Genomic DNA, 24030 nt, shown 5'->3' on the forward strand with positions numbered 1-24030 from the left:
TATGGGGTGCACGCTGCCTCTGAGCTGGGAAGCAAGAAAGAGTTGGCGAGAGACTCTGGCACAATCCGAAGGCTCTATTTAAAGGAGTAATAAAGTATTACATATGCCAAATGTTAGGGGAAATTATTAAGACTAGTGCTGCAGTAACATATACAGACAAAAAGTAGTGGGCAGTCTCTGGCCTGTGTCGGCTTAGTTTATTTACATAATCTGCTCCTTCTGGACAGTTGCTTTCTGATGTTACCACAATAAAAAAAAAAAGCCATGTCTTATTTTAATTTCCTGTTACACGGTTTCTTTCCCCAAGTACAGAATAGCTGCAACAATGATACCTGAGGAGGCAAGACTGATACACAGGACAATGTGTCTGAACATGTCAATTCATCCAATACTTATTTTAGTCTCGACCAAAGTGGTGGACTGGCCGACCGACATCACCACACAAAATTCATGGAGCAGAAGCCAAGGTTCCCAGACTTTTTATTCCATAGTATGGGTGAAGAACCCAAAACACTAGGCCCTACATTTCCCATAATGCACTTGGATAATTATTTTTTTGGGTGTTGAGATGGGTAAACTTCTTTACGTCTTTCAAAGTCGACACCGCCAGTTCATAATTCAGGCTTTCTATTATGCATTTGTTGTCTCCAAGTCCAAGCTGTGATAAGCTGGGTGACATCACTAAGTCACAAAGTCATCAGGGTGATTTTCTCAGACATTGGAAAGCTCCTCCCAGAGCCACAGACGTTATTCTACAACAGTTTTTGCAGGATGAGTAGCAGTAACAAGACATAACAAGTAAACTCACCGTGTAACATTTTTTAAATATCAGTAATAGAGTGTTCCTGTAACAAGATCACAGGGCAGGGACACATCTCAAGGACTGGATTGAGATGATGAAGACTGATTTGAAAATATGCTACAAAACATAAGGTGCTTTAGCTCACTCAAATGGGGCATCAATTGATTCTCTAATACACAAAAACTAAATGGAAGATAAACACCCTTTCCCAAATAATGACATGCATTACACATTATTCTGAACCTGCTTTCTACCAGTCCCCACAACACAGGTGAAAAGCTTGCCTGTATTACTGTTAACTTTGTGTTAAAGCGTCGTGAAAGATCACTCTCGAACGATTCCACAAGCACACCTGGAGAACTTCAAGGGATTGAAGGCTGACAGCACAGAGGAGGTGGCGGCCGCAGTGCTGAGAGTACCAGCTTAGTAACAGAAACTCCCACAGCTGTGATATGAAAGTCTGTCAGACATCAAATAAAGAGCTCATCACTGTGGATTCCACGAGGTTGAGCGCCTTAACACTTGAGTCTGGAAAAAACAGTTCAGTGACATATTACAAGTTATCATACATCTCTGAGGGGAACTACTCGGTTAAAGTGATTACACCGCTTTCCTGCAAATGTTTCTATATCTAAATGTCTCATTAAAAGGTGCTCAATATGAAAATCATGGGATATCTATTACCTCCTCACAGCTCTCAACATGGTGAAGGCTGAGCTGGTGGCTCACAGCTAATGGTGCAAACAATGCTATCAGTGCAAATAATGCTAACAGAGCAAATAACGCTATCAGTGCAAATAACGCTATCAGAACAAATAACGCTATCAGAGCAAATATTGCTAACAGAGCAAATAACGCTATCAGAGCAAATAACGCTATCAGAGCAAATATCGCTAACTGAGCAAATATCGCTAACAGAGCAAATAACGCCAACAGAGCAAATAACGCTAACAGTGCAAATATCGCCAACAGTGCAAATAACGCCAACAGTGCAAATAACGCCAACAGTGCAAATAACGCCAACAGTGCAAATATCGCTATCGGAGCAAATAACGCTAACAGTGCAAATATCGCTAACAGTGCAAATAACGCTAACAGTGCAAATAACGCTAACAGAGCAAATAACGCTAACAGAGCAAATAACGCTAACAGTGTTTTGCCTGAGGGGGGAACAGGAGGTTAGGTGCTACGCTTCTGCGAGGATGCCGTTGATCGGAACGGCGTTATCAACTGTATACCCTCCGCATGAGCGGCAGTGAGCTAGCCAATGGGGCACGCTCACAAGCACCAAAAGGCAAGCGCAGCCGGCCAAGCTATGTCAATAAGGAACAGAGAAGCTCTTATAACACCACAGAGGGATAGTGACTTCATTCTGCTCAGGTAGATATTACTCCACTATATCTTTACGTAAACAAAAGGTATTTGCTGCTGAATTTAATGCTCTGAATATAGTATAGAGAACCTTTAAGCTTGGTGTCTCCAAAAACAAAAGAAAAATGAAACTGACTTTATGTTTACTTTGAAATAATCCTAGGCTGCCTTTTAGTACAGTCATACTTTTAATGGATGTATGTCAAAGCATCAAACCCTTCTAATGCGTCACCTCTCTTGGTCAAGGCCATGCTCTGATTTCAATTTCCATCCATTCTGAGTGCTTGGCCATTTGTATTCATGGCTAAGCACACAACACACAACACACACACAGCCCACTGATGACGATCACTTGGGGGATACATCCAGAAATTACACACTGAACAAATATAAGGGTGTTTTGGTTTGGCTATATAAAAGAAAAGCACTTCCTGCAGATTATACGTAGCTCTACAGTGATTTAGTGATCACGACCAATTGGTATAAGGAGCGGAGATAGACAAACTGTTGCAATAAGAGAAGCAGCACGGCACAGCAGTGTTCACCAACCACAGACCAGTCGAGGAGCAGACGAGCTACCTGACATAACATGGGTGGATGACGTCCAGGCCTCGGTGTTAAACGTTTCATGACATTTATTGAAGACTCTAGTAAGAACACATAAACCTGCACACATTCACACAAGGATACACACACACACACACACACACACACACACACACACAATGCTGATTTGCATCCCTTGCCTCATTCAAGTGATTTCCCAGAGGGGCTGAAGGAGCCGCGAGCTGCTCACGTGTCCTCTTTTTCCAGGAGCTGGGTCCCAGCTCCGGGATGATTACCAAAGGCCCACGTGAAGAAGAGTTACCAGCTGTCAGTACACTCAGCAACAAGAGAAAAAAAAGTGGACAAGAGAGGCAGAAGTGATGCTGGAGTGGCTAATTAACACCATGCAAACCAGTAGAGATGCAAACACGAGTCAAAATGACTCGAGACAGCACACGTTCAGTCAGATTGCCCCTTCTCCATCAAAAGACTAAAATTTCTAGGAACATTTTGTTGTTTGTTTTTTATGGTATGTTCCATACACATAACCGGACAAACCACAATTTTGCTGCAAGATTCAACAATTGCCCTGGTACAACAGGACCAAATGCCAAGCAGCAACATGATGCTGGGTTGCAAGGATTGGAAAAGCATTTAATCTCACTCGAAGTCCCGACACAAGCCCGTCATACAGTGTGCCGCAGTCCCTTTTCTGCTTTCCTGGCATTTAGGGCTAATAAAGTTGCATACAAAACATGATGTGAATGCACAAGAGGGGAAGTTGAACTGCTCAGCAATAACACACACACACACACAGTCTCCAGCACATTCAGCAAAACCCAAATTGTAAATACCGCCGGTGAAGAAGACAGTGAAAATGCTTTTCTCCACGCAGAGCGGACACTACACAGACTCGATGCTTGAGAACAAAAGCAGGCAGTTATTCGCCGCATGCCGTTCATGTACTTGATGTTTTTTCAAAAGAAAATTTAACAAAAAAAAGGTGCAGCGCTGGAGAGTCGATTCATTTTGAAGTCATCCTTCAAGTAAATTCAAAGGAAACAATTCAGCCCCGTGCCTCATGAATGAGGGAATAAACGACTTGTGAACAGGCTAAAATGAGCACCACTTGAGGCCGACACAATGAAGCCATCGCTCGTTTAAATTAGACACAAAGTCACTTCAGAGCGGTGAAACCATCTTCCATTCTTTCGGGGGCCTTAGAACAGAGAAACCCTGAGTGATTTTCTGCTATCACAGGATTTCACAAAATAGACCGTATCAAAACACCAACTATACAGTTATTAGCACAATCATACCGACAGGTAACCTTACACCAGGGCTCCCTAAACATGCTGCAACAAACCCCTATTCTAATTATTACAGATGTCAGCTTTTATTTCAAATGTTTAATCATTGTGTCACCAAAATGTTGAACATATTGAATAATGCTCATTTCTTCAAAGAGGACATATTTCAATAGCTTATTTTGTTCTTCTAACCCAAAAGATGTCCAATTTACAATATCAGAAACTGAATTATTGGTATTGTAACAGTATTGTCCGGTTATCTTTATTAACAACCCTTTTAGTTCATATATAAATGTGAATGTAGGTATATCAGGACGCAAGCAATAAATGTATGCACATATAGATATTTGTTCTCATACGTGTTTATGTATGTGTACAAACATGACTATGAAATATATATATTTTGTTATTTTAATCTTTTTTTATTGTTTTGTTTGCATTACTGAGTGTATAAAGTACAACAACAATAGTAATAATTGCAAATACAGTTTGAACATTCTGTGGATGTACTAATTCATGAGTTTATTGCAATAAGATTATAAATAAAAAATATATACACAGGCTCCCATGAATAGGCCAATGGGCCAGAAAGGGAAAACTGTGATCAAAGCAACTCCCTGTCTGTCACTGGACTAATTCCTAGAAACTAGAAGACATCATAGGTGACCACTTTGTTCGCCTCAAGAGGTCCCTGGAGGGACCCCGGGTCCCCAGTTTGTAAAGCACAACGGGGTGTGAGGATACAGCAGCTCAGCACAGGTAAATGACAGAGTAATGTCACATTATCGGCGTGCATTTCAGTGCAGCGTACAATTTCACGGTCCAAAGTGCGTGCCCGCGCGCGTGTGTAAAGTGATTAAAAAAAAAAAATTCCAGTGCAACTGCAGAAGAGTCCATATGTCCTTATGTGTCCTCCGATGAGCGATTCACTGAACAACAATAAACCACGGCGATGAAACACGTGCGGTGAGCTCCATCTGCATTGCACGAGCAGAGCTATACCCCCCCCCATTGCGAACCATGACTAACAACAGCGATGCACTTGAGATGAGACGATCTTTAAAGTTTCACTCACCCGTGGTTGAGCCCCTCGGAAGCGGCGGTTCCAGTCAAGAGGGATCCAGAAGGGACGTCCCGGTTCGGACGCGCGGCGCCTCTTTGATCCACTTCACTCACAGCCGATTATCAGCACGGGCTCGCGGGGTGAGGCGTCCGTGCAGGGCTTCTGCGTGAGAAGTGCGGCAGGAATCAGCTGCTGACCTGAGATGTGTCCCATGTGGCACACCCCTCTCTTCCGGGAAAAACACGGACGGACCAGCCGATACTACCCGCCTCTGGTCTGCTGTGAAGCCGCAGAGTGAACCCAGCGGCTGAATGTTTGCACACCGCCCGCACAGCTGGCTGTAGTTGCACCACTGCAATGTGCACCCTGCAGGAGAAGAAGGGGGCTGGTCACACACACAAACGCGCGCGCGCACATACGCACGCGCACACTTTGAGACTGCATTGAAGCACGTCGAGAGCACACGGATAACCCCAACTTTTATTATTCGACAAGAAATGAATCCACGGGTCCTAAGACCCGCCCTGTTCCCGCGGCACACCGTGCCATTATTCACTGCTCTATTTAAACATTTTTAATTTAAATGATAAAATACAGCATCACACATAGACAAAATACGACCACTCTTCATTACTACGGGCACCACACGTGGTACCAACACCGCTCCTCTATCAGACATCGGATTCAACAACAGTGGATTTAATGAAAGCAAAAGTGCAAATAGCGCCCCTGCTGGCCGTGTTTCTCTCATCTCCCGATTGAGACAATTCAAGTGAACGTCTCAGTAATTAGTGAAGATAAGCAGAACGGTCATCTGTGACTGCAGAGGGTAACGGTGTAATTACTGGCTGCACTGTAGCCGGCTGAACATGTTAGGCAATAAATTCATCAACTGTGGCCATCGCAATTACCTTAGCAGAAGATGAACCTGTTATTTCCCTCAAAGGGATATTTTCCTGCACCTCACCTTCTCATACATTTACACCTCAGAGCTACTGAGCGGCTGAGCGGAGCGACAGATAATGGAGATTGAGATATAAGAGAAATAATCACGTTGATGGTATTCTTCTATGTACGAGACTCGTTAAGCATGATATACAAATAGAGAGTATACATACACTGCCTATTTAAAGTTGAATTACAGATGTCTCAGAGAGGACTATTCTATTTTTCAATCGTCCTTCATGCTTTTAGGTCGTAAGTCCTCGTTACAAATAGATGTCATTTTGTATGAAGGGTTTATTTTGTACATAGAGAATAATGATTTGTGTCTTACAATTCATTTAAGTAGTTCAAAATTCTTAAAATCACAGTCTATTTTCCCTCTGGGAGTTTCATTTTTCCACAATATAATAATGTAATAATATACAGTATGTAACCATTGTATGTAAGTTTAATTTTGGACGTTCACACTCACAAGGTGAGTAAAGAGAAACAGATGAATGTGATAACAGCGTTGAACTTAAAGTCAGCACATAATCAGAAGTGTAGACAGATGCGTTTCATGGTTACTTTATAGCTTGTGTTCAAACAAGAATTCTCATGAAATAAAAAGCAGTGCCATTTGTAATATTTCCTTATAAAAAGGCAAACACATCTCCATCATATTGTTTTTTTGTTGTTTTTGGGGGGTGTAGGGTAAAATAGTCAGTAGCGATAAAAAAAATATAAATATGTATTTTCACATAAACTACAAAAAAAACTATAAATAAACAATTTAAAAATATTAAATTAAATGAATCATTTATTTTTTTGTACTTTTGTCATTTACAGATATGCAATGGCAAATCTCTATTTGATCATGTGCTTCATAACTAGTAACTATAGCGTGCACTGGGACCTACACTGGTCACTTAACACCACTGCACATACATCATTTTGGACAGTGACACGTCCAGGTGAAGTGACCGTTAACTTACACTATTGAGAGAAGGGGGGCTAAAGCTTTATTGATCACCCAGGAACATCTTGAGTCCAGATATCCAGATATGAATATGAAACATGTCGGCCTTGTGGGAATTTACAATGTAAATATTTACTGCAGTCTCCTGTTGCATAGAGTCTCCCTGACAGGTTTTGGCATTTTGAAGCTAAAGTCCAGACAGACACAGTTCTCCCCACTATTCATATTCAATAGTACTCCACACAAGCAAGTGGTTCAGACCGGTTAATATTGTCTGCTACGGATATGGATCTGCATAGTTGACCACTTCAATGACACTATTTCTGAACATACAACATCCTTTACTGAGTGTTCTCAAGTTTTCACATGAGACACATTCTCTACAGCATGTATAACTGATGATTGTGACATGCGGTGAAAACAGGAACACTATACTGGAGGGTGGACTGAATGTCCATAGTAGACTAACTCAGGCTAACGTTTCTAGGCCAGTGTCCACATGATTCGGTCTCTTTAAATAAAATGCTTTTCATAATCCTTATCTCTTCCTCTAATCCCCCAAAACTGCCATCCCCCTTCTGAATACTCTCACTGTGTGTTCATTGAGTTTGTAACAGAGAAACGTTGATATCTTCTCACGATAACAGCATGATTTTGAATAATCTAACTAACACAATGTATTTGTTCATGAGCAGGCTGTAGACTTTAACCAGTGGAGGAGGAAGTATTCAGACCTTTTACTGAAGTAAAAGTACCAATACCACGCCGTAAAAACACTCTGTTACAAGTAAGATGCCTACAGTGAAAATGTTACTGAACCAAAAGTAAGTAAGTTTGTGTTGTATCTGGATTAAGTGGAGCTAACTTTTTTATCAATGTTATCTTTTTTTTGTGCATTTTTTTTATTGGTTTGTATCTTAAAGTATAATGGAATTTTTGAGCTATTTTATATATATAAATCGTTAAATTAATTGTGTGATACTTTTGCATTGTAAAACTTCAGAAAAGTAAAAACATAGTAATAATAATAATAATGATAATGATAATAATTACAAAGAAACGCAGCAAATCCTTGCGCTTGAGAAGGAACCTTCAAACGTCTGGTATTTTTGCATAAAAGATCATATCAAAATAGTTGCCAATACATCTTCTAATTGATTAATTGACAAACAACTAACTAGATATACTGTTGAGTAGTATAATCTATAACAAATCATCTTATTTCATAAGATCTTCATACTGTATGTTTTGTATGTAAAGTATTTTTACTTGTAAAGTAACTAACTGCACTGCATGTATATGGAAGTATAAATTAGTATACAAGTACATCATACAGTACTTGAGTAAATGTACATTCACAAATGGCTTTAACCTGCAGTCGCTGTAAATACTGCATAGCACACGAGACAGTGGTTCTAGTAGGTTGCGGCCTCTGTAAGTTTCCCTTCCCTCAAGCAGCCGTGGGAGAAATCCATTTCAAGTTTACTCAGTGTCTTGGCAACAGCTTCAGCGTCACGGAACAATGCTGGCTGACACTGCGGGATAAGGGGGCAGGGTGTCCTCCCTCGCAGCACAAACACCCCCAAAATTTCAAGTATTTTTCCAAACTTTTCTGTCTCAAGGCACTTTTCCACGTGTGTCCTCACAGAGCCCGCTGCACAGCGTGAGCCTAAGTGTAATCCAGCCGACACACTGTGTGCGTACAAGGCCTAGTCTAATGCACGTCTATAGTGCATGAGCAAGATCATTGGCTAAGACCTGGGACTCCTGCTTTGTGTCAGAGCTTTATTCTGGTTTGACAGCAGTGACGATTTTAGTGATAGCTTATTTTCAACGTGTCTTTTACAAAGGTAAACAATTCATCATCAATAATCAGAAAAGCAAAGTTGTGTGCGTGTGTGTGTCATTTTTAACCTGCACAAAGACCGGGAGCGTTAAGGTGTTTTGTTGTGTTTCATCAATTCATCTCTGTCTTTCACCTTAGTATAAATATAGAAAGAAGTACTCATCCACGAATAACCCTCAACACAGGAGGGACTTTCCATGCTTCCACTGTCCTGATGTGTTGCTGTGACTTTAGCAGAGCACCCAATGCAATCACAGGACGCTCTGCATCCTAATATTTCAGGCAAGAGTAGGCAAAAAAGACAACAACCCTACTCTATCCCAACACCTTCATCTCTTCATCATTGTGTTTTCTCAGCAGCCACGTGTGTGTGTGTGTTTCACTGGGACTCGACCCCTGCTGACTTCCCTCCATCCTGCATCCCTCTCAGGGTGGAAACTATCGGGCTCGTACTAATGAGATCCTCTTCCACTTCTCCTGCAGCTCTCGGGATTCCCAGCTTCTCTCCAGGAACTTCCCCCGGAGAGGGTGTGTGTGTGTCACTCTCGCATGTGAGAGATCTGAGGGAAACCGTGACGAAGCACCTCCAGGCTCGTTACACAACAAAACCAGTTCCCACCCCTTCATCTTGAGGAGGATGGGTTACATCCTTACATGACCTTACAGCTTCATACACACAGGACAGGTGGCGTAACATCCCCCCCTGCTGGTTCAAAAGCATCAGTGCCCACACTGTTATTTTTCTGGTGAGTTAGTAACGCGATCAGATGAGTCATATTAAATCCGTTTAAAACAAGTACATTCCCTGAGGCGTTTTCATTCTTGACTGGCACTAGTTTGTCTTCAGTTTCTCAGTAATTATCTCTGATGTTTTGCACATTTGACCTTGTTTAGGTTATTTGACTTCTGATTTGCAAACCTCTTGGGATTTAAAGGTACAGTATATCGTTTTTAGGTCATATTTAATGTGTTCTTATGTACACAGTGGTTTTATTATTACTGTAGTATGATGTGGGGACTGCTGTCAGTATGAGCTCACCAATGCAAATTCTTAACGTTTGTTGTCATAAAGTTAAGTCGAGACAAACCCAGCTCCACTTATTGGAGATGTCGGAGTATCACAGCTGGTGTGGTGTGATGCTAATGAAAGAGAAGCACATGGAGCAGAAAGCATTACACATTTGTTCTCATTATATACAGTTCTGTTCATCACCACCTAATGTTTGCAGGTCTGAGGTGACGATGTGATTGAGATGTCTGGGATCTTAATTATAGAGTTTTTGTTGTATTTTCCCATTAAATACCTGTATGTTATTTTGCTTATTGTATGACCAGTTTTGAATTAAAATAAATGTCAGCGCATTGCTAGTTTGCACTTTAAACTCTTTTGGAGAGGTAGTATATTACGTTCCATTGATCCATTCTTTTTCTTCTCCGTGCTAGTTTCTAGCCCATTCTACTGGATCAATTCAAAGGATTTCATATGTTCTTGTAGATAATAATGTAAATTTGTTTTCTATATTCTTTGCCACAGATGTGCAGAACAACCTCCTGAGTGATGCGTCTGTCTTGCTCTTCTTTGCAATGATTATTGCTAAAGCCTGATGGAGAGCCCAGTTGCATAGAAACATTGCCCTGTTGAGTGTAATTGTCTGGGATCTATCAGTGCAGTGCACAGATCTTAAGTCTTCAGTTTGTTTTCTGATCCAGCACCTGTACACAGTGTTGGGATCTATACACTCATCATGCATAGTTGCAACACCTTTTGGAGTTGCAGCATGTGCTTGCCGTTTTGCAAAAGCAAACCGCTCTCGTGTCCGTACGACCTATTCTTAAAACTGGGCTCTTTGTTAAGAACACGGCATCAAAATAAATGGAACTTACTAAATCTTTGTGCTCTCGTGAGAAAAACACTTTTCGGTACCATTCCTTTGGTATAAAGAAGTTTCATATTCTCAGATTTAATACAGTAAATAAAAAAAGAACACAACCTCTGAATAAATAACAAGATAAATTATCTTTATTTCCACATCTTTGTCATTTATAAAATTATGTGTCCACAATCAATATTAACAAGGCAATACAGAGAATCCTTTATTCCTCAGAGGTGAACTCATGCTCTAGAGACCGTTTACTTGCCTATACAGACAGAAAAAGATGTTATTCATATGAGGCTGATCACTTGTTCACGGTCAGTAAAGGTGGTTGTTCTTTAACAGATGGTGGAGGACTTCAAGTGCCATTCTAGAGGAGCCGTGAGACCCAAACGGATTGTCGGGGATCTCCAGAGCCTGCATCCACACCAAGCCCTTCAATGTACAGTCATAAAACTTCATAATCCATCACTGCTTATCGCTCAGTGTAAACCAGACACAGTTCATTCACAAATTCGTGAACATTCTCGCACCGGATAACCATCACTGACATGATCAGCGTCATAGTCATTAATTAGCGTAAGCATGATTCTTGTCTATCTTAAACACGATAACGTCATATTCTTTTTTCCCCTACAGTAAAAGACACAAAACCCCAGCAACTGTAAAAACCAAATGGGGGAAAAATGAAGAAACAACCTCTATTCTATAAAACAATAACAAGTAAAAGGAGATCCTTAGATACCATGTGCTCAAAGAAAAATAAAAAAATGGTTTCTCGCAGGTCTGTGTGTTGTTGGTAAGTAAGTTCCATTGATGTAAGTTATCAAAAAAAAACATTATATTCTGTATAGGTTATTATTACAGTAACAAGGTGCCATGCGATCATATTCTCATCTTCTGTACAGAGTTGAGGATTCAGTAGTAAATAACAAGGCTATACAGACCTATAGTGCCCGGTGGCCAGAGTGCCAACATGTTACAGAGCCATGGAGACCTCGGACAGGGACAAGTGGTCTGGACAGAGGTGCCACATTCACATGGTGGTGAAACAAAAAGCCATGAATTACAGACAAAATCCAGCTTCTGGAATACAATTAGAAGGAATATTCCACCCTTAAATCTGCTCACATTTTCATCAGGAGTGTTTTTCAATCTGGTGATGTCTTTATAGGGTACTTTCTCTCAATTGGCTTGGTCAACTTCTACTTAAAGGGGACATATCATGTTCATTTCCAAGTTCATATTTGTATTTCAGTCTTCTGCCAGAACATGTTTATGTGCTTTAATGTTAAAAAAAAACAACACATTTTTGTCATACTGTCCACCTGAATATAGCTGCATTCACCCTTAGACTTAAACGCTCCGTTTCAGCGACTGTCTCTTTAAGAACGCCCTCCCAAACAAAGCCCAGTCTGCTCTGATTGGCTTGCGAAAAAAATATGGCACATCTTTGCAAAGGTATAGTTGTCAAGCCGTGGATGGAGATACTCGGATACATTGTAACGTGCCTGCATGTGACATGGGAATGGCTTGTTGAATCACATGTCTTCTGATCTACACAGTCCACAAAAAACTATTTTATTTCACAGCTTGTGTGTTGGCAGACACTCCGGATACCCAAATGTGTGTGCACAAGCACCGAGAGAGTTGTTCATGATATGTCCCTTTTAAGCGAGTGATTTCCTACCGTACATTTCCAAGAATGGCTCCAGAGAGCATGTCGAACTGGAAATATCTGCACTCGATGATGTCACGCCATCTAAGGTTTGGCTAGTTATCCTCTGGAGTAAGAAATTAAATATCACCAGGCAACAAAATAGATGAATACAACTACATACAGTCTTGTGAGCAGTAGCAGATTGGTCGTTAATTTTGGAAGTGTTGAATGATGGATTTTCCTTTAAGATTCTAAACCATGCTCTTCTATGTCACACTGGTGCGAAGGCAAGAAAAGGAAGAAAGATCTGCACATTGTGTCAAGATGTCGTGGCGTTATCAAATTCCTTTCAACTGTTTTTGACCCAGCAGGATTATTTTTGTTTGAATGTGCACACTCTCCTCTGTCCCATATGGACGCAACGAGAGACCAAAGGCACCACTGAACCCAGTCCGCAGAGCCCCAGGGACCCAACACATAAACCCATGATTAAGACTTAAAGACACAATCCAAACTGCGCGCATTCATTCAGTCAAATACATTACTATTTAGTCGTTATAAAACAATACCAAAGTGAGTCGCTGAAGCACTGAGAGAGCAGGAGGAGCTGAGGGAGCGGCACGCGAAGCACAACAAAAAATAAAAAAAAAAAAAAAAAAAAAAAAAAAAAAAAAAAAAAAAAAAAGCTTTCCAATTAAACATGCCTCAGACCAGGGGGTCATTCAGAAACTTTTAGGCCTTGAACCAAGGATCTCACTGTTGGGCCACATATGAGGGAGTAGCGGCGGTTGGGGGCTCGCAGAAACACATTCATGTCGACCACATATTCAATGTGGAGGTGCAGTGGGCTGTATCAGGCATGGACGCGGAATGTGCTCAACGTAGCAATGATTCATGACCAAGTGAGACCGACAGAGTCGAGCCGTTTACTTGCCATCACTTACTTTACCTACATCATCTGTGCGATTTGTCGACTATCAAGTCCGAATTCCAGTAAGGCTATATGCGCACACACACACACACACACACACACACACACACACACACACACACACACACACACACACACACACACACACACACACAATGGAATAACTGATTCAATTAAAAAGGGTAGATCAACAACGCGAGGCTCCAAGACAATTATTATGTACAAAATGTCATAGAGCGTCATCTTCCTGCCCCGATCTGCCTTTAGTTTAGATGTTTGACAGCTAAAGTTTGACAGCAGATGGCTGTTAAAGTGAGGCTAAACAGGACCAGCTGGGTGGACTGGCTGACGACTACTGATATGCTGGTTCGGTTGCTGTTTGACATATTTATTTATATGTTTGCCAAGTCAGTGAGCTGACCTCAGCTCCTCGAATGCAAGAGGCGAAGGAAGCGGCCAAGCAGCGTAAAGCTATTCACACCTTTAGGCGGAGCGACATCTCCAACTCGGGAGCCTGATTACGTTTTCGAAAAGAGAGACGGAGAGGAAGAGAGCAAGACAGGAATAAAAACGCGATCAAGGGGAGAGTGAAGACGAGGGGCCACGAAGGAGCAGCGCTGTGACAAACTGGCCATAGTTACAATTTTGTTGTGCCGATAAGGCGGAGCTAGACTGGAAGTCACTGCCGGTAGTGGTGTGGGTGGCAGAAGCCTGGGCGGTACCTCAGACGTAATGTTTGTGTGGACGCACACTCGGGTGGGGAAAAAAACAAAACAACAACTAGTTTTCACCTTCCACATTCCTGCTGACGCTCTTCCTCTGCAGGTGTGGACACCGATCTCTTCTCCACGACAGGCCTCTCAATCTCTCTTTTGGTCTCTGTGTTAATTCCTAATTTCCCTCCCTCTCCCCTCCCCCCTCTCCTTTGTACTGTACAGCCAAAAAAACAATGAGCAGAAATCTTTAAAAAGAAAAAAAAGAAGAAAATGCAAGAGCCCTGGGCAGTTTTATCTTCTTTTTTTTTTCTTCCTTCTTCTCTGCAGATTTTTCTCACAACTATAAAGACAGGCCTGCATCTGTACACACACACACACACACACACACACACACACACACACACACACACACACACACACACACACACACACACACACACACACACACACACACACACACACACACACACACACACACACACACACACACACACACACACACACACACACACACACACACACACACGAGACTCTTTCTTGCGCACCTGCTCTCATGCGAGCCCTGCTCATTGCTAGTGGTGTAATTATTTTTTTTTTGGGGACATGCAGGAGTTGGGAATGAGGACAGGTTTCTAGCTCCTAAAAGGGAAGAGGGTAGGCGTGTGTCTAAGTGTGCGAGTGTGTTGAGGGAGAGGTCTTAGTTCAGCTGCTGCCACCTCCTCCGGTATTTCTTCTCCTCATCACCTGCCGGGGATTTAAAAACAAACATCATTTAGAAGACGTAGTAAAAAGAGAGATCAGTCTGTAGCTCTTTCTAAAAGGAGAGGGAAGGAGGCATGAAGAGGTTGGAAATAGAGTACCTTTTCACAGAAGGTGAGATAAAAAGAGCTTAGGCTGAATTAGAAATGCAGGAGAGAAAAAAAGATCAGAGAGAGACTCGTCATTCAAAATCAGATCATCACAACATTCACTGACTTTACATTTCAGACTCATTCCACACACACATTTCTGTGGGTTGAAGTGGACCAAAGAGGCTCCACATACCTTCTAGATGGTTCCTGGAGATGTATTTCAGTGCCTCATCCAGGAGGATGACTGGGAAGGAAATCTTCAGGACCACGATCCACTGGTACCAGTGCAGTGGGGTCACCTGGAAGATCAACTGAAGGGCAGAGGAAATAACTGTCAGAAACTCTGTCATCAATGCATCAGATGCTGGACAATGAAATGCAATGAAGCCTTTGCTCTCTCATGGCCCTGATGGTTCAAACGCAATGCAACTAGAAGGAGTACTTCACCCACAAAAGAACCTTTTGTACAACAGATGCTCAGTCTGTGCTACCTTGAAGAAAATGTTTTTCTCTCATGCCTTCACAGTGAACAAAGAATCCAAAAACGGTTTAAAAAAAAAAACTCAATCAATTAGAGTTAATGACATCTAACAAAAGCAAAACTATATTAAAACATAGGTTCACAATCCTATTCTGTGATCGTGTAATCTCATTCACTGTATGGTGAGATACGTATGAGAGAAAAACAATTCAAGGCAACATGGGGTGAGTAATTGATATCCACATGGTCATTCATTTAGTCAAGTATTCCATAATGAAAACAAACAAGCAAGTGAAGAAAACACGTGCAGCATTTAGAAACAACAGATTTCAGGGGACACTAAAAAGGGACGGACATGCCCGCCATACTTGGTGACACCTGGGGTACATCCCAAGTCTATTATTTGTCATTTCCTCGCTCCTCAATTGAACCGGAAGTTGTTCTGCGCCGCCATATTGACGGCCGTCCCAAAGCTCTTATTTCTGGGACGAGCGATGATCGAGGAGGGATCTCCGAGGAGCCATGAGCGAGGACGCACGAGAACAGCCTTCCGGGAAGTGTTTGAACGGCCGACACGGCCCTTCCTTGTTCATCAGTTATGTGATTGGACGCTGCAGCTGATCGGACTGACCGACTGGAGTTTCATACCAGAGTGAACACAGATCACAGATTAAACTCAAGCTTTATATTTGATTAGTTTTCTGATTCACCGTCTGGTTTAAATAAATGTTCATTGTAGACTGAACAACAAAAGGACCACAAACAACTTTCTTCATTTATTAGAAAGATTTGTCTTTTCATGATCTGATATTTCTTTCAATAACTTGTATTATGAATACTATTAAAGTCAGAGAGAGCTTTTTACATCATTCATCATCATTTCATTCAGTCACGTGAGGCTGATCATTCCTGAGTGTCGGGTTTGATGAGTTATAACATTTAAGTTTAACCTGAAACATGGAGCCTAATAAATTAATTCCAGTGTTCAAGAGAAACCATAATCATATTCTGGGTTAATTAAGAATGACGTCACAATCTCAATTTCAAAACGTACAGACGCAAATAATTCATAAATAAGTCAAACGCATTCCCCCGGTAGAAATCGATTCTGCGCTTATAAACGGGACACATAACAGAGAGAAAGCACCTCTACAGTGATGATTACTGTGTGTCTTTATTAGGTATTAGTATTATTAGTTTCTATTATTAAGTACAACGATCATGTGAACAGACAAACTTCTCAAAAGTCTCCCCAGCTGTTAAAGCCGACTGACAGCTGATCAGCGGCCGCAGTCATCAGAAACAGCACAACTGAGGGAAGAACGTCTCATCTCTTAAAAAAAACTATTTCTGGTTTCTTGGAAAGGACGCAAGTGAGGGGAAACGGGGATGCAACTAAGAGACTTGGGATGTACCCCCGGAAACTTCTGTTGTCGTGCAACTTGCATTTGGTTGTGTTCTCAGTATACGGTGTGTCTCTCAGGTTGCAGTGCGTTGAGCTTTCAGGGGCCACTGTACTCTTCTCTCATAGTATAGTTTGCCATTAGAAACACAACGCTGTCACGAAGAATCTATCATCTGGACCATGATATGTGTGATTAGCGGCAACACCAAATAGATCAACAGCAGGCTCGCTGGATGAACACTTACCGGCAGAGGCTCGACGTAGAGGATTAAGAAGTGGAGGGAGAGGGACAGGATAATTGCTCCCAGCAGCCAAATATTGACCCAGGGAGGCATCCTGAGCAGGGACTGGTTCTCAGACAAACTGGCAGGCGGTAAGATAGATTAGATCAAAACATGTTGACTATTCAACCCGACGTCAGGGACTTACATGGAAGTTGTTTCATCACGTTGCAAAGATCAAATGAGAAGGACATTAACATAACATTTTCACCGGTCAGGCAGCTCTTCATTTGAACCTTCCCTCTCTCAGATTCTTTCCTAAATGAGACATTACCATGCGTTTCTATAGGGAGCCAGTGACCGACTTGCTCCATGAGCAATCCTGGCAAAAACACTGGGAGCTTTCGCTTCATACCACTGTTTCCTTTATTTGCTGCCTCCCTAAATAGCCATTATTCCATTTCTTAAGATGTGTGGCTGATTCCTCTGCCACATTCACCAACAGCAGACTATAAAACGCACGGGCATTACAAACAGCCACACTGATTCAGCAGTTAAAAAAAAAAGAAAAAAAGAAAAAAAAAAAAAAAGAGTTTTTGCCCCGTCATCGCAGCAGAGGACGACTGACCTGTTGAGAGAGTTGAACATTTCGATGGTGACCAGCACGGATAGGGCCATGGTTGTGGGGTAGCGGGATTCAAACACCTCGCAGTCCACGCCCTGGAACATGGGGTTGTCCTCGGTACACTGCATGAAGTGTCTCTGTAGAGAGACAGACGGAGCAGGATTAAGAGTGTGTGCGCGCGAGCGTCTGCGCGTGTGACGGCAGGAAGTCTCCGGGACCCCTACGACCTGGTTTGATGTTGCACAGATCTGATGGGGGAACAGCTGCAGAACCATGGCCTTCGTCCCCCACCCCGAGTGCAATCACATCACATGGGTCTTACTTCCCTTTCTATTTTTGTACACCACTGGGATCGCCAAACATTGCTGTCTCTAGAAAGCTGGAATGGGGTGCATATCAAAATATAACAGAAAAACTAAAAACTGCATTCTGAGACAAACTAAGGAAGACAGACAGAGCGACGGTTTGTGACTCACCAGCTGATAGAAAGACACTTGTGGACCTTCTACATCAAACAGGTACCACCACGTGGCAGCACCCACGGTTCCAAGACCCACATATCCTACAGGAGAAACAAAAACTAGAATCAGCGCCTCACGGTTGTATACCTCCACCAGCTAGACAGCTAAGTGACCTTTGACCACCAACCCAGTCAGTTGAGTTGAATGGACAAACACCAATGAACCGTTACCATTACCTAGAGGTAGGGATGGGTTCCAAACCCCTGTATTAAACGTGCCCAGTGCTGAATTATTAATGATCGGAGTGTCCAATACTTTAAATGTCCGTGCCTGTTGAACAGATGTATTGATAAACAAAAGTGAAACTTAATTCAAATCGGCCGCTCTCATCCGTTTTCCACATCTCAGCAGTTTTGGAAGTGCCGTGTAAAAAATCCAAGTACAAAAAGGCACTTCTAAAAAGTAATTTCACTAGTCTCAGCAGGTCTCCTTTTATTCTAAATATTGAAAACTGAAAATATTGCAACTTTTGTTCGACCCATCCTCAATTGTAGACTGCAAACCCGTCTATACACCTGACTTGATCACACATTGAGCTAACGCTACCTCCAATGGCCATATATCTGAAGAAAAGCCAGCCAGAGATGAGAGGCTCCTTGGAGTTGCGGGGGGGTTTGTCCATGATGTCCAGGTCTGGGGGGTTAAAGCCCAGGGCAGTGGCCGGCAGGCCGTCGGTCACCAGGTTCACCCACAGCAGCTGGACTGGAATCAAAGCCTCAGGGAGACCCAGGATGGCTGTCAGGAAGATGCTGGAGACGGACAGCAAGGAGAAACACACGCATCAGCCGACTGAAGGTGAAGACAAGCATCTCAGTGTGTGTGTGTGTGCGTGCGTGTGTGTTCCTCACCAGACTACTTCTCCCACGTTAGAGGAGATGAGGTATCTGATGAACTGCTTCATGTTGTTGTAGATGGCTCTGCCCTCCTCCACGGCGGCCACTATGGTGGAGAAGTTATCGTCCGACAGCACCATCTCAGATGCAGACTTGGCCACCGCTGTGCCGGAGCCCATGGCGATGCCGATCTCCGCTTTCTTCAGGGCCGGGGCGTCGTTCACACCATCTCCCGTCTGCGGCGAGAAAGAAATGCCTCTGTCATAGATTCATCGGAAAACCCGACTCACAGCATTGTTGTAAAATTCCTAGTTACTTTAACAATAAGAGAATATTCTCGGGGAGCAAAAAGCTGAAGACACCTCTTCGAAGGATAAAAGTTCAAGTAAACTAAACTGCTTCAGCTTGATATTGAGTCCACATTATAAATTTAGCGAGATTATTCTTTAAAACAGAGATTAGTTGAACAAACTAACGATGACTGAAAGCAAACTACTATCTCACTGTGCAAAGTCTCATTATCATTTCAGATCCAGACAGGGTAAAGCAAAAGCGGAGCAAGTGTATCAATCTGTCACAGCAGGGCCTGGAGGGGCTCTCGACTGCTCCGGTTACTCTGACAGGCAAATGGTGATATTGCAGCCTCCCTCCCTCCCATCTTTCCCTCGGATCAACCCCTCTTCTGAGACGTGTGTCAGATAGGAAGCAGCAGAGCGTGCCCGAGATGACAGCTTTTGATAGCAGTGTCAGAGAGCAGCCTCGCAGACACCTGAAACACGTCACGCCTCACCGGCCTCCTCTAATGCATTTCTCCACAAGTCATTCACATAACACACAGATGAAAGAATGAGAAACATGTCACAAAGGAAATATACAATGTGTGGATTTGTAGGAAGCAGAGAAAAGTTGAAAGGTGGTGTGTGGCAGTGCAGGAAGTGGCGCCTTCTCCTCACCATGGCAGTAATCTCATCGAACGCCTGCAGGTATCCGACGATCTTAGTCTTGTGGGCCGGCTCGACGCGGGCGAAGCATCGCGCCAGTTTGACGGCCTCTCTCTGGGCCTCCAGCGGGAGGTCGTCGAACTCGCGGCCCGTGTAGGCCTTCCCCGTAACCTCCTCGTCCTCGCCGAAGATGCCAATTCGTCTGCAGATGGCCACGGCCGTGCCCTTGTTGTCCCCCGTGATCATGATGACGCGTATGCCCGCCTCGTTGCAGAGCTTTATCGCGCCGTTCACCTCCTTCCTGGGCGGGTCCAGCATGCCCACGCAGCCGACAAACGTGAGACCCAACTGATCGTAAACAGAGAGAGAAAAGTAAAGGGAGAGGGGGATTAGGTCGCACGTGACGATATCTGAAAACAGAATCTCCCCTCAGTCCCACGGAAATGGAATTCACCTCTTTTTATTTGTATTGCTGCAGAAAACATCAAACGGATTAGTTTCTATCGTATCAGGGAAGAAGAACCAAGTGTAAAAGCTTTATGCTTTCAGTGGATAGAGATTTAAATCACTGCTGTGATTTAAACGAAAGACAGACAGTAGCAAAGATGACTTTAAAGGAACAGTTTGACATCTAGCTGAGAGTTAGATCAATACGACTCTCACGTCTGTCTGTTAAATGTGAAGCTCCAGCCAGACGACGGTTAGCTTAGTTTAGCATAAAGACTGGAAACACGGGGAAACGGCCTACCAGCACCTCTAAAGCTCGCTAATTAACACGGAGCCCAAGTGAAACCTATCAGTTCTGTTGCAGAAGTAAGGAAACCTCATGCAAAATTACATTTAACAATGTTTTTTAAATCCAGTGTGTTGTGTGTTTTACTCCATATGACTTTAATAAGAGCTTATTAGAACAAATTGGATCCCTGAGACAAACATCTGCTTTACCTCATACTCTACAAACTTGTTTGAATTCTCCAAGTCCATATCCTCTTTGCGCAGCGGGATGTCGTGAGTGGCCAGGGCCAGGCAGCGCAGGGTGTCTCTGCCCGTCCCATAGTCCCTGATCTTGGACAGCAGCTGGTCGCGCATGGCTGGCGTCAGCATCACCTTCCCTGTTCCCACCCGCAGGTACCGACATCGCTCGATCACACTCTCTGGAGCGCCCTGTGAGGAGGAACCACATTGACACAAGAGAAGAACGTCAAGCAGCGACGCCGACGAGTGGAAGCGATGAGAAGCACGTCTCTGTGTGTGCGTGTGTGTGATCATGTCATTCATTCTTGCCTTGATGAACATCTTGCTCTGGGAGCCCGGCTTGACGGGGGTGCAGTAGACAGACATGGACTTGCGGTCACGGGAGAACTCCAGGGTGAACTCTTTCTTCATCAACTGCTTGATCACCTGATGGATGAAAAAAAAAAAAAAAGATTCAGAAAAGAGTAGAAATGAGAAGAAAAAAAGTGACTAAAAGGCAGAGCTTGAGCTAAGTAGCTGTATTCGTGGGCAGCTGTCAGGCCGGCAGCCAGTGGCTGACTGAGAGGTTTGGCTGAACTACTGACAGCTGAAGGATAACACTTTAGACCAAGCACTCAACCACCTTGTCTGGATGTCTGGCTGCCGCCTCAGATGTCTCTGTACAACAGCACATGGTGATAATGTAGACCTGGCCGAGGACGGCTAGCGACAACAGCTGGAAGTATGTAGAAAATAATAGCAAGAAGCTAACTGGAAGGAACTCAAAACTCAGCCTAGAAACATATTCATGACATACTGCATCATCTGCGTTTAATGTCACGTTCTGTTCCACCAGTAGATGTCTCTCTAGTTCACAGTCTGTGCTGATCCCACTACACATTAAAAGGCTGAAAGGTTAACACCATGACTGAGATGCACACACGCTCTGTCAGACTTCAAACATGTGACTGACGGACGCACGGAAATCTGTCAATGTGACAAACCTCTCCTCTCTAGCTTTGTGCAAAATGTACCTCAAAGCAATGCACGGGAAGGCCTTCTGTCTTTGGATCTGTTGTAAACTACATTTTGACTATTTTAACTCCTAAGCAAACACTCACAGGTTCACTCCCTGATGTCAAACATGTGCCGATCAACAACCTTGATTAAACAGCCCTCGACTAAAGACACTGGAACCCTGAGCTAGTTGACTCATTGCAAGTCATTATAAATAAAACAATGCTTAAATAATCTGGAACAAATTATTATAACCAGGGGGCACGCTAGGTCATTATGTCATCCCCACAACCAGGCAGTGTACTGTATGGCATAATGAGCAGAGCAATTACAGTCTCTCTCACAAGTTGAAGCTGGTCTGACTCATCGGATGCTGCCTGTGGGTGTGGGCCTGCCATTGGCTGCGGATCTCACACGGTATTCTCCTCCCCCTTCCGCTATCTGAGATAGCGAGTTAGTCGGAGCTAGCGAGCTAGCTATGCGAGACTACATTGAAGCAAACAACATGCTCACTGTAGATGAATGGATGAAGATGAGTACTGTACTGATCAGATAGTTGTAACACCTCATGAAGCATTGATCGGACATTAAACGACGACTCCAGAGTTAGCGTCGCACTCCTAAAACACCGGCAAGAAAGTTTGAGCAAAATTGATGCAGAACCAGAGATATTGTCTCGTTTATTCTACACATTTTTTTTTCTTGTCAAAACTTGGCGCCTACATTACCCATAATACAACTTGAGTTGTAGTGGGTCGGATTCTAATCCGGGCCTGCGTTAAGGACTCAGCCTTAGTACATGGTGTGGCGTCTACCAGGTGCGTTAATGGGGGCGCCCCTAGAGTTCCTTTTTAACACAGACAAGCATCACACTGCGAGGTCACACGCACATCTCCACACGAAGCTTACCGAGTTACAGGCACCGGCGCGTTCCACCTTGCTGAGCCCGGACAGGTCAGTCTTGAAGACGTTCATCTTCTCCACCAAGGTTGTGAGAGCCGTCTCTGTGGCTTCCCCCACCTTTTCATAAACCCCTTTGGCCTACGAGAGAACAGAAATGCATCAACACATGCTGTTTATAGATGTCAGACCCCTTTATGACACATTTTAGATCAATCATGAGGAGAAACAGCCTCCATTGGTAAATGTGAACAACCCTCTTGAAGAAGCAAGTCTAAACAAACATGCTGAGAGTGAATCTTCAGGTCATTCACCTCTGCAAACTTCATACATGCAAAGTGGACCAGTAATGGCGTACCATACATCATTTGTTGGTGTGACTCTGCAATAAAACACCTAGCTCCCCTCTCTCTCCTGGTTGAGCACACTTTGATCTATCGCTCCACGGGGCCTTTATTCAAAAAACAAACCATACAAAACAAATGGCAAAATGACTGGTTACGAGAACAGATATAGTTAGTCTGGGAGGATGCATGCGAGTTGAAAAGTGCCTCATCGCTGGCCTTGCTTCTCAGCGTGGTTACCATGATATCATGGTAATGACAAAGAGGTGAGAAAAGCAATCCAAACCAGAGAGAAAGATCATACGTCTGAGTAAAATTAGCTCGGCTGAAGGAGAGAAGAGAATTACTTTTAGTAATGCGTGTGTATTCCATTTCTACCGTTTATGGAGTTGTTGCAGCGTGTGTGTGTGTGTCTATATACTGTCAATGCATGAGGGCATTTGCACAGAAACACAATACTGTGTGTGTCACAGATGGGTTGGATTTGCATAGAAACTTAAAATTACGTCAGGAATAGAGGAAACAAATTATACCGATACAATTATGTGTGTGTGTCTTGTGCTTACTACATAGTGAGACCGATTTTTGGAAAGAGGACATTTTCACTTCTTCAAAGGTCTGAGGAATAAGACTTGGTTTTAAGGTCGAGGTTAAACTAAGGTTGAGGTTAGTGTTGGATTAAGGACCGGGGTCAGGCATGTCATTTAGGGTCCTCACAAAGATAGAAGTACATCTGTGTGTGTGTGTGTGTTAATGACCTCATTGTAGTCCAGTGAAGAGTCATTGCACATAGCACACACAGTGGCCAACTCCAAAAGTCCATCATAGTCTCCACACTGGATGGGCCTGTCTCCTTTCAGTCTGGAAGGAGACACACACACACACACACACACACACACACACACACACACACAC

The 24030-nt window shown here is 43.2% G+C and overlaps 2 protein-coding genes across 3 annotated transcripts in view; both read right to left on the bottom strand.

The window, feature by feature from the left end:
* Positions 1–5581, bottom strand: part of camkk1a (calcium/calmodulin-dependent protein kinase kinase 1, alpha a) — a 54124-nt gene extending 48543 nt beyond the window's left edge. For both annotated transcript variants that reach the window (XM_031857578.1, XM_031857577.1), the window contains exon 1: positions 5105–5581. The gene's annotated coding sequence lies outside the window, so the exon portion shown is untranslated. The remainder of the gene's footprint in view (positions 1–5104) is intronic.
* A 9028-nt stretch (positions 5582–14609) lies between these two features.
* Positions 14610–24030, bottom strand: part of atp2a3 (ATPase sarcoplasmic/endoplasmic reticulum Ca2+ transporting 3) — a 38782-nt gene continuing 29361 nt past the window's right edge. The window contains 12 exon segments of the mRNA XM_031857418.1: positions 14610–14766; positions 15067–15184; positions 17005–17122; positions 17609–17742; positions 18082–18167; positions 18673–18875; positions 18975–19195; positions 19913–20248; positions 20846–21064; positions 21185–21301; positions 22781–22912; positions 23874–24023. Of these exon segments, the coding sequence (XP_031713278.1) occupies positions 14720–14766; positions 15067–15184; positions 17005–17122; positions 17609–17742; positions 18082–18167; positions 18673–18875; positions 18975–19195; positions 19913–20248; positions 20846–21064; positions 21185–21301; positions 22781–22912; positions 23874–24023 (1881 nt within the window). The 3' untranslated portion in view covers positions 14610–14719.

Source organism: Anarrhichthys ocellatus, unplaced genomic scaffold, assembly GCF_004355925.1.
Source record: "Anarrhichthys ocellatus isolate YVR2014 unplaced genomic scaffold, GSC_Weel_1.0 scaffold18, whole genome shotgun sequence".
NCBI lineage: Eukaryota > Metazoa > Chordata > Actinopteri > Perciformes > Anarhichadidae > Anarrhichthys > Anarrhichthys ocellatus.